General features: G+C 38.8%; 1 protein-coding gene across 5 annotated transcripts in view; it reads left to right on the plus strand.

Annotated features, from left to right (window-relative positions):
- Window positions 1-12300, plus strand: part of fgf14 (fibroblast growth factor 14) — a 61465-nt gene continuing 49165 nt past the window's right edge. The window contains exons 1-3 of one of the 5 annotated variants that reach the window (XM_049727644.2): window positions 7-519; window positions 740-804; window positions 1542-1675. Coding sequence is in view for 2 of the 5 variants with exons in the window: in XM_049727637.2 (XP_049583594.1) it covers window positions 714-804 (91 nt within the window). In the remaining 3 variants the exon portion in view is untranslated. Of the gene's footprint in view, window positions 805-1541; window positions 1676-10527; window positions 10615-12300 lie in introns of all 5 variants that reach the window. The other 4 variants (XM_049727639.2, XM_049727642.2, XM_049727643.2 and 1 more) reach the window with 4 other exon arrangements.

Genomic DNA, 12300 nt, shown 5'->3' on the forward strand with positions numbered 1-12300 from the left:
GGAGTTAGCGTGGCATTGATACAGACACGCGGGTGATCCACACGCATTGAGACGCAGCGGTGCGGGATTGGCAGAGAGACGTGCAAACTGCGATGGGTGCCGTGTGACTATAGGGGGGCGAATTTGGACTTGTGCAAGGGGGTCTTCATAGGATGCATCCTCCCCTGGCGTGTGACGCGGTGCTGATCCACCCTCCTCCACCTCCTCCGCCACCTCCTCTTCAGCTTCTCAGAGTGATGAACTAAACGCGGCGATGATTCTCTCCTCCACGGAAGAAGTCCGCCGCGTCTTTTATTGTTTTAGTTGTGTGCGTGTTGCGTAGTGTGCGTGCGTGCGTGTGTGAGTGCGTGCGTGTGTGTCGTGTGTGTGTGTGCGTGCGTGTGTGTGTGCGTGCTGGCGTCTCCTCCCCGGTGCGACACATGCAATTAAAAGAGTACCTTTTCTACTTGAGGACGCCACAAGAAGAAGAACGAGAAGAAGAACAAGAAGAAACCACAGCATTGTTACGAATAAAGCCACGTGAGAGAAACACAAGAAACCCCGCACAGACAGGATATATGTTTTTTCACCTTCTTCTTCCTATATGACACAATTGCCAAGCTTTACGCGGAGGACTGTGTTGTCATTATTGTTACTATTGTTATTATTATGCAACCGCAAGGATCTCATCTCTCTCCGAGTGTTTGAGCCACTGGATTCGCCCAAATCAATCAATGTGGTTTCTTTGGAACATTTTCAGCAAAGGAACGCATATGCTGCAGTGTCTTTGTGGCAAGAGTCTCAAGAAAAACAAGAATCCAAGTGGTAAGCGGCATCTTTATTATCCCTATCACACACTAAGTGTGGCTTTTTGCTTTATTGCGCTTCCGATTTGTAATTTGTGACAGACCCTGCAATACTATGTATGCAGTATTGCAGAGGTACACACACGCAGGCATACAGGGGGGGTGGGGGGGGATGACCAACTTATTCTGTACATCTACTATCAGTTTTTGGGATAAGTAACAAGCTACACTACATCAACTGCAACTTTTTCCAAACTAGCTGTTATTACATAGTTAATACATAGTTGTTACACATTGAGTTATGGCTGAAGGGCCTTATTTCAGTTTGTATGAAGTTCTCCAAACCTAGTTAAAGATGCAAACTAATGATATGAATGAGCATTTCCACATTGAACGCTTTTACCCCCACGGGGTTTTGTTGGTCCTGCGGGTTGGATTAACTGCTCTCACAGGCCCTTGTATAGCCCATGTGCCGCATGTTGCCCACCACTGCACTACATGATGGCATCCTGGTTCGTACTGCAGCAGCAGTAGCCCGCCACTGCAACAGCACTTCTCGATTAAACGTGCCCCCACCAGCAGCACTGCATTGGCAAAGCAATGCAGTGCTTTTTTTGGGGGGGGTGGGGGGGGATGCTAATGCAACAATGTATATTTGCAACAGGCTGGATGAGGAGATGTGTTTGATAATAATGCATCTGGTGGTGTTGGTGGTGTGTGTCTGTGTTGTGCGGGGCTACTTGTTACTCCATGCAGCCTGGCGGATGGAAGATGATGAGCTCAGCAGTACAGTGCAACTGCACCACATATCAACATCTGACTGCATGGAGAGACGCTCTGACACTGCAGGAGAAACAGTTGAATACGGGCAAAGAAGACCACAACATTAGGTGCACCTTGACATAGTCGAATGCATTTCAAACATAAATATAACAAACAGTTCTCAGTATGATGCAGTGCAGTGTGCCGCAAACCCAAAATATATTATTAAATTAATGCCTCTCTGGCAGTGTCACTCAAAAGCAAGCATCATCTTTGCCTCTGCACTTTTTTTTTTTCTTTGGAGTGGATCTCATTAGACTGTACCTAATGGTTTGATCATTGAAAGAGCAAAATATCTTTGTTCCATTTCTTTCCCCCAAATACAGGTTGATCAAGTCTGTCCTTGGGTGGACGCAAAAAGTTTGCATCAGCATTAAGTGAACTATTAGCAACATTTGTAGCGCCCACTGTTTGCCACCATGTCACACAATTTACCTTACTCGAGTTTTTACGTTTCTTCTTGTGTCCCTGAACAACACGGCACGAGATAGCTATAGCTTTTGAAGCATCAATTAAAAAAAAAAAAAAAATCAAAACAGAACTACGGACTTTGCGTTATAGAGAGCTGTGCGAAATTTTAGTATTGATTGATATAAAGTGAATTCTGGTGCCAGTATTGATGATAATGAAACAATTTTTTTTTAGGTTTAAAAAAATATCATGCTATTTTAAATAACTTATTCTGTTAAATAACATGTTTTGTGCAGAGTAAATGTATAAATGTATAATATGATGGATATATCTTCAATGGAAATTTATTTGGATTGTTGGTTTAAATTGCAATGTGCAAAGTAGTCGTAATCTGAGTATTTTTAGTCTCTGCCTCTCTTAAATTCCTTCAGTCCAGACACCTTCTGACAGCTTGTTTTGATTTGTTTAATAAGGTAATCATTAGCACCTTATTTTTGGTTTCCTTTCCGTTGGTCTTGTACTGCCAATCAGAGAAAACACAACAGGAAAAATTGTGCTTTCTGTTCGCAGGTAATTTACTTGCAGTTAACTTCAAGCTATTCTCACTCAGATATTATATTTTATATTAAGTCACAACTGTCACAACTGTTTGCAACCTTTAAGGAACCCTGACGGAATGCTAACATTCACTACATGCGCAAAGTCAGTGAAAAACAGGGTTAATTTGCTAAAAACTTGAACTCAGCGTCAACCGTGTGTGTTGGGAATGGAAACGGAATTGCACCGTCTGTCACTCACTTGTAAGTCTTCGGAGAATGACGAATGAACAGCCAGTGTGCAAGAGTGGAAGGCGATCCATTCATCCATCTTCAACACTGCTTATCCCGTTCAGGGTCACGGGGGGTCAGACTGGAGCCTATCTCGGCTGTCATTAGGTGAAAGGCAGACTACACCCTGAACTGGTCGCCACATATAGATAGACAAACTGCACCCGTAAACCATCAGCGAACCAAAATAAAGTAGTAACGTAAACATACTGAAGTGACGGGACGTTTAGCAAGATGAAATACGTTTAGGTGATGTATGTAGGTTTTTGATTAATTGTCAGCTGGTTCATTCTTCTTAGTTAGAGTTAGAGTGCTCACTTTTGACATGTTGAGTTATAAAGGTCTAAATGGTGGTGACGTGAAAGGCACGATGGCATTGATAAGTGACTGATTGCGACGGATCACGTTGGCAGGCGCTATCATTTCAGATTCAAGCTTATAGGAATCCAAAGCGAGAACCTCATCCAGGCTACTTGAGGCTGACCACACATTTTGGCAAAAAATAGCGTCAAGATTTTCTTGCGTGGAATCAGCAAGCTGGACTTTAAAGACGAGGCAGCGTCAGAGATAACTAGCATGTTACCTGTCAAACAAATCACAGCAGTTCAAACCAGGCGTGTTTTTCTTGTCATAGCCACGAGGCAGCTGCTCTTGAGGCTTCATCTGAAAAGGCCTAGATATGGTACTCTAGCTCTATGCTTGTATTTATAGTAACTGCACCTAAACTGTAGGAACAGACAGACAAAGCTGACAAGGCTGTCAAGCTGGGCATACATGATGGGAATTAGGACCCAGTTCAAAACCAATTTCAAGTCAGGTGATTCACTTTCCAGCTCAGGGATCATTGCAAGTTTGTTCTGGGGGTGCCTTAACATATGAGTGCCCCAACGTGAGTTAATGAACAGTTCCTTTTTTCAGTGCTTTGTATTGCAAACCAAAATTAGACACATTTCAGAAAACGAACTAATAAAACATAATTATATATTTCACTGTTTAGAGGACCCAACCCCTTTTTTTCCACCGAGTGATGATGATTGAATGATGATGGAACCATTTCCTCCACCCCAGAATACAAATGGTACAGTCTGTATCTTCCTAATGTCTTTTGAGTAATCAGGAAGTCTGCTTTTTGACCCTTCTTTCATGCATACGTGGTCTTTTGTCGTTCAAGCTTTGACAGTCTGACCAGTTAATTTGGACTTATTAAGTCAATTAAGTAATGAGCCAGCTGAGTGGAAGGAATAGACCTTGAGTAAGTAAGCGATGACGCAGATGTCGTCTTGAAACTTTACAAATGTCACTTAAAAGGATCACTCTGGCCACGATGGATGGAAGTGATCTAATGAGGTCAGTAATGTGGTAAACGTTGGAGGATAAGGTTATGTCATGAACTATCCTGTGCAATGATGGGCACTCAGTGAAACATTAACGCTGTATTTTTTTTCCGATGGCCATTATAAAACAGATTATGGGGCTCAGGACTATGTATTTTTTCTTTACACCAATTTCCTTCGAAAGTCATACGCAGGATAATTGTGTTAACCAAAGGCGCATCAGGCCTTAAGTAATGCTGTACTTCAGTGCACATGCAATGTGTTTTTCTTCGAAATCTGTAATGCTTGGGTACATTGCTAACAATCTCTCATGTTGCTTTATGTTAGTTGCTGCCAGATTAAAGAGCACAATACAATTTAAAGACCCTGTAAAGTGAATTCAGATGCATCCGTCCATCCAACCAACCCATCCTTTGTTTTAAAATAAAGGATTATTTGTAATATTAAATTGTGGATATATCACATTAAACTGCTTTACCCTATTTTCATGTCAGATGTTTAACGCACCTTCATTATTATATACGAACTTGTGCTGAGATTCTTCATTTGCATCAGCATAATTGTAAAGTGTAGTTAGCCAGCGAGCTATGCCTACACAACCGAGAAAGAGAATGCATGTTTTATTTTTAGATAGTTTACTAATGTTGCCGCTTTAAAGGATCATGTTGTGAGCCGTAACTGTACACGTGTCACATAGAGTATGATGAAAGAGAGGAGAGAAAAATCCGACATGACGGCCAACGCCTGGACTGGAGCTTCAGATTGCCGTGTCTGTTAGAGCGTGCCTCATTGTTTGCTGTGAGTGCCAGCATGTCATGGAGAGAAGGCAGAAAAAGGAAATGGGGGTATTAAGACGATAGGTAGTAGGCCAAACGTATTAAGGTGTAAAAAAAGATCCTTAAATGAAGTAACATCCATTTTTCCAGGACATACCAGTGCTGTTTGATTGATAGTTTACCGGATTGTTGTTTCAAAAACTAAAGTGTGGTGTCTCAAATTCAAAAGACATTTATTTTGACCTCACAAATTTTCTAGATTTATTCATTAAGGTGACCAGATGTCAACGTTTTTTTGCGACCTAATAAAAAGTGTCCAACTCGGCGTCTCTTTAAATAATAATAATAATAATAATAATAATAATAATAATAATAATAATAATAATAATAATAATAATATTTTTTTAAATTTATATTTCACTTTATATTTGAAGACAAATCTCAAAGTGCGTATCACGACACATTAAATAATAGTAAACAAGACAAGACAAGTTGACAAAATAGCAATAAAAATGCAGTAACCAATTTTTGCATGGACGACAGCTGTCGAGCATCTATAACAGTGAGTGGGCGGGTTCCATGTCATTCATTGTCCGAGTAGGAAAAATTACTTGGTTACATCGGTCACTCTTCATTGGTCTGTCATTGTACACAGGACAAATCTTCATGAGAATCTTATTACACTCACCACCAGTGATTGGTCAATTATACCACTCACTCTTTATTGGTCGCACTACACACAGTTTTTCCATCATTCATGACAACACAATGCACTCAGCACCCGATTGCCAGTAGCACCTGGCAAATAACTGTTAAATAGAACAAACATGTAATTCTTTGACCAGGCTGGAATTAACTTGAATGAATTAAAATGCTGGGTGCAATGATTTGAGCATGATATGTTTTGTAAGATACTTGCTTGTATTATATATGTACACCCATTTAATTGGAAGCAGCAAAGAAAATATATGGTGCTAAAGTGTGGGTTAACATGTAAACACAACTCCTACAATTAAGAGAGAATGGCACCGTTGGCTAAAAATACCCGCCTCCATCCAGCATGGCACATTGCTCGGATTCAGGAACAAACATGCATCAGCGACGGCCCCTCATACAAATGTACTTTTATTAAATATGTTAATCTTAATTAAAACCTTAGTTGAAATAATTATAGTAAGGTGGTCTGTTTACTTTTATGATTGGTGGGTTACACCCTGAATTAGTCAGCAGCCAATCACAGTCTCCATCTTAACACATATCTTTATTACTATCAGTAGATGTAATTAGAAATCAAGTCAAAGAATACTTTATCATTTTTATTACTCTATATTTTTAAATTCACCCTCTTGGGGTGGAAAACTGTCTCTCAGTGTGCCCTTCACAGTTGTGTGATCTCGGCTTCCAAATCAAGTCTGTAGTGTTTACGCCCACACCGGCGCAAAACACGTTTTTAACTGCGTCATAATTGGATCTGCAAAAATACCAAAACCCAATACAACAGCCATCTGCGCAGATTTAGACTAGACCTTGCACTGGACTAGCACTGAGAACCAAAATAGATCCCTCTGAGTACACTTAAAACATTAATCACTCTATGTATCAATCATATCAATATTCACTGGACTTGTTAATCATCCCATGCAATATCAGAACTTGCTTTTCATTGGCCAGTCAGTCAGCTACCTTGCTACTTGAATTAAAAGATCAATGAGGACAGACCATGCAAATGTATGTATGGAGAAATTGGATAGTTCATTTGAGCATACATTTAAATCCATTCAATCCCAAAATGTGAATTTCTCTTTTAATCTAGAGAATGATAATTTTTTTGCTTGTTTTGGTTATTGCAGAGGTGCATCACTTATGTGACTCATAAAATGCTGCCTGATGAGATGGTGTCAAATTGTAAGAAACAGCTTCCTTCAGCTCAATGCGCAAAGCAATCTTTCCGAATGAAAGTAAGGGATCGGGGCGTACACTGAAGACATCACAGATGATGTTGTTGTGAATGTGTGGTTTCCATGGTAACCACTTAAAAGGGGTCATGTTATCCTGCGCTGGTCCATTTAATGTGCCTAACACTTACCTCACTGATATCACTTTAAAACATATAATCAAAGCTATTTTAGAAAAATGAAAACAGGCATTGTGAATAGCTGACATTTCATTCAATTTAACCTCTTCTTCAAAATAGATTGCAGGTAAATTGTCACTGAAGAGGGGCGATAAGTGGTCGAGGGAATTAGAAGCGTAGATACTGTTATCTACCTGTGAAGTGAGCCAGCTGCTCACCATGAAAACAACAACACAACTGATGCTAATGTTGAAAAACAAAATGAATCGCTGTTTTTGTTTTATCATTCAAAGTGGCAGGTGTCATCTCATTGAGGAGTGGCAAAACGATGATAGTTGCAAGGAAATCACTGGTGATTTCTTTACATTTTGGTTGTTTTACAGCTTTTGGAAGCTCAGCCATATTAAAGCTAATTTCTTTCCTCCCAACCCTAATCTGCCTCTGATGGGCCTCATTTAATGAGCATGTTACATCGACAGAACATTGTGTGTGAGTGTGTGTGTGTGTGTGTGTGTGTGTGTGTGTGTGTGTGTGTGTGTGTGTGTGTGTGTGTGTGATCATCCTACATTTGGTGTTCAGAATTTTCCTCTTTTTTTATTCTTATTTTGAATTGTTTCCCCCATTTTTTTTTTTTAATAAAGCAAACGATCCATTACAGGGTATTTACCGTATTTTCCGCACTATAAGGCGCACCGGATTATAAGGCGCACCTTCAATGAATGGCCCATTTTAAAACTTTGTCCATATATAAGATTGAGAAAATTGGAGGTTTTTAGGTGCGCCTTATAGTGCGGAAAATACGGTACGTGTTACACAACACCCCAACTTCATTGCTAGTGGGGTTTGTAATTTATTACTTAAAGAAGACCAATATGTGAATAGACACAATTTCAGTCCACAGAGATCTCCTTTCTGGGAGCGTTGTTGTGCTCAGTTCAACACTCACAAGGAAATAGGTATTACGAATATTTGTGGAGGAAATGCCATCAGATTCAAATGAATTGATTCATCGTTTGTAAATCGTTGATAAAGTGTCCATTTCTAGTATTTACCAGCGTTCTCCAAAACAAACGCCTCCTCTTGGTGAGTGTGTCTTTGTTTCTATTCTAACACTCTCCTTCCCCTTCAGTATTATCACACCTCTGGCTGCCATCCAAAGTAAAGTTGTGGGTTTTGTAACCGGCAAGATATATTACATCGACAAAAAGACTTATGGCTGCCTCTTAAAAGCATGTGTTTAAGCGACACACTTTTAGTGTTTCTTTCTAATTGACTAAAGCTTGAAGAACATCAGTGTCTTCCAAGATAGTTTGTGGATTATTTTCAATATAAATTTTCTTCGGGTTGGAGCCGACAAAGTTTCACTTTTTTATATCATCTTGGTATTATGCTAATGTGAGAGGAACACAATGATCTTTAGAGGAGACATATTTTGCATTTTTCACAACTTTAAACAATTTCAGTGTCTCTTAATAATATCTTTGTGGTCAAGGATCAAAACCCATGTATATATATATATATATATTTAAATATATTCAGCACCCTTTGTCGACTTATATGTAATTTGCTGCAGTGATTTGACTCCACTGTACACATTAGTGTTAGTGGTGTCGTTAATGATGCTAGTTATACAATATAAAATCGGTTTTATAGTATTTTTTGAGGACGAACATTTGTCTTACTTTAGACTAGAATTCAGTTTTTAACACTCTGACTCTCAGATTTTTTCAAAATTGGTTTTTAACAAATACCTTTCTACCGTAGTAAGTCGTTTACCTTTTTTTGTATAAAAATATTGGATACATGGGCATTCCTTGTAACACCATTCAGTTAATTGGTAACTCCAATAAAGCTATAAAAAATGCCAAATCATTCATCCACAGCACCACTATTCACCTTTTTAGACCGATGAGGAGAGCAGGAAAACACGACGAGGTCCGCCAGGCCCTGCTTATACTTTCCTGTGCCCAGAGTACATCTCATTGATTTGATTATGATTGATTGCTGATATGATTTCATGAGTCATCGCTGGCCTGCAGCTCATTTATTACGCTGGACCATAATGTGAACTGTGCTTCCTAACTCAAGAAGAAAAAGCTCAACACGATACCGCTGTTTGCTCGTGCTTCTCTCATGGGTTCTCAGGTGTTTGACAAAGGCCCAATTATGGTCAACATTGACTATTTGCTCAGGTTGTGGGATATATTTCACACTCGCAACATCATATTGCTTTCAGAAATCTCCATGGCGTTCGAAATCATTCACTATCCACTATACAGTGTAGCGAATTATATATTGACTGCATCATTTTCTCGAGACCAATTTTGAATTACTTTTGCTGAAACATACTCTGTCAGGGATTTTCAACTGGTTTTGTCCACCATTATAACCAAGAAGCAAGTCGGGGATCATTGCTTTGGCGGAATATCATTTTATTTTGCACCCAAGGAGGATAGACCTATACAGGCTATTTATTTGCATCTAATTTGGGAATCTCAGCTACATTTGACATAATTTGGATGGGTAAATGATTCACAAAATTAGTTGGTAAATAAATCTAGTATCAATTGACTTGAGCATTGAATCCAGCACCTTCAAGATGGATCACTCTAGAACCGAGCCACGCTGTGAAAGAGTATTGAGTTGGCTAGGAATCACCGTTGACTAGAAACAGGAATCTGAAAATGTGAGGGTGGTTCTTATTTTCACGGACTGATTTATTCTAATAGGGCTTCTGTTAGAATTAGTACTCCTCTGTAACTTTGCTTTGGGAGGGGGGGAACCTGTTCAAATTTGCTACACTTGGTGAAAACACCTCCAGGAAGACAGAAAAAAGTCAGTTGATTGTTCACAAAATTAGCTGGAAAACAAAACAAGTCTAAATGATAAATCTGTTTTATTTTTAGAAATGTTACGATTATTTTCAATTTCCAATTTTGCGGACCACCTGCAATACTGCGGACCACCGGGTGACAGTCGCTGCTCTTTGTAATTGTGCAAGAGCAATGATGCAATAAATAGCTCACCCAAGAGATGTTTAAAAACTATTTTTCATTAGCCTGTTGAATGCACTGTAAAAATCCATCCATCCATCCATCCATCCATCCATCCATCCATCCATCCATCCATCCATCCATCCATCCATCCATCCATCCATCCATCCATCCATCCATCCATCCATCCATCCATCCATCCATCCATCCATCCATCCATCCATCCATCCATCCATCCATCCATCCATCCATCCATCCATCCATCCATCCATCCATCCATCCATCCATCCAGCACCCAAGACAAAGTGAAAATTTCGCTGGTTGAGACTGGGTGAGCAAAGCTAGAGTAAAACCAGATGGGAGGTTTTAAAAAAAAAAAAAACACGTAAAAAATGAGACTAAATAAGATAATTGGGCTATTTATCCTTTCTTTTTGTTTCTCTGATCATATTCCCTACCTTGTCTGCATTCTCTTATCCTGGTTTTAATCATATTCCCAATACAGCCTTCGAGGCGTCCCTGCGTATCTCCCATTGTGATCGTCTGCCTCCTGCGTCTTGATTACCCTACCGACCATATCAGCCATGACTTTGTGAGTGTGATTAAGTTACCAGGGACTTCACTAAACTTTTGATACAAAACTGCAGTTGTATGTTGTGGGGCTCTCATGGTCTTTTCTGCACAGTTGAAACCTCAAACGTAATAAATTAATGCAAAAGATTAGATCATTTTGTTACTGGCAATAACATCATCAGTATAACTTGTCTGTCATGTTTATGGAGTGTTTTAGGAGTAGCATTTATTTATTTATTTATTATTGCATTTCATGAAAGATCCTAAATTCACATAGAAGCAACAGTTGACATTTTTAGCCCTCAGTTATTAATTTCAATGCCACCCATGTTTACATATCTGTATGTCTGTTAAGTTTCTCAAAGATTGAAGTATTATTTTCCCAATATGTTTTCTTTTGATAATTTATTCATTCCTCCAAATAGTAGTTTGTGTATTCAATTGAACTAGAACTATAAAAAAAATACAGCATTATTTGGGCAAAATATAACATTTATCATTTACCATGTGGTACATTCTGTGGCCTGACCTTTTTGCTTGGTTTTTATTATTATTATTATTATTATTATTATTATTATTATTATTGATAATGTCAAAAGAATCATAATTATATAATATAATAAATTATACTTATTTTTCAAAATAGTTTTCGATGTATATAATATATCAAAGATGCCTGATAAATTTATATAAAAAAACTGTGGATTTATTCTCTTATTTATTTACAAACGTTACATTGAGGAATGTGATGGACTTGCATGGTGGCAATACTTTCCCTTTATTTGCTATGCGTTGCCGCGCGAGTATGTACAGAGCTGGCCCGAGTCTTCTCACATCATCACTTATGAGCATACTGTATAATATAGTGTGACTACATTTTAATGATCGGTTGTTGTAATTATAATGTAAAGGTTCTTGTGTTCATGGTTGTGTTGATTAGTGCAGGAGGTTGTGTGTTGGATGAGGTTGACTGTGAATTTTTGCTGCAGTGCAGCAGGCAGTCTTATGCTGCTGTGGTCTTGCTTTCTGGTGCTTTCTCTCCGTGTCGTTCTCCCTAAGTCATTTGTGTGTGGGTCTGTGAGTGTGTCTGTCTGTGAAGTGAAACAGAAAATTTCTCTGTTTTGGGGGAAAAAATTACATTAGCCTCAGAGCTTTCATTTTATTCATATCGCCCGGAAAGAATCATACTAGTGTGCTTTATTTTCCTTGGTACTCACAATAGCTTTGGGTATATTTTTTTTCAACCAATAATTTATTTATTTTCATCTTGCTTTCAGTTTCTGTCTTCTAGTGGCTGGACCTGGTGTTCTATATTTAGACAGTGGCGTGTTTACATGAGAAAAAAAAAAATCGAGCCATCAACCAGGTAGTATATAGTCTACGAGATAAATGATTGTTCTCTTTGATTGGCAGTTAGCACATTGTGTACAGGCTTCATTACATAAATATCTGAGGGTAGAAGGTTTTGTTGCCAGTCTTTGTGGCATACACACACATATAGTATATAACTGCAGCAGAAATCCAAAAACAAATAACGTAGCCTCTTTGGGTGGCGACTAATAGAAAATCTAACTAATCTTCATGACGGTTGCAACATCCAGTCAGGGAGCCGAAACACTAGCCCCCTTTTTAACAATTACAAAACCTATTTTTCTTTCAGTCATACTTTTTTTAACGTGAAAAAATAAAGCGTGGGAGTGTGAGA

The sequence above is a fragment of the Syngnathus scovelli genome, chromosome 8 (assembly GCF_024217435.2).
Source record: "Syngnathus scovelli strain Florida chromosome 8, RoL_Ssco_1.2, whole genome shotgun sequence".
NCBI lineage: Eukaryota > Metazoa > Chordata > Actinopteri > Syngnathiformes > Syngnathidae > Syngnathus > Syngnathus scovelli.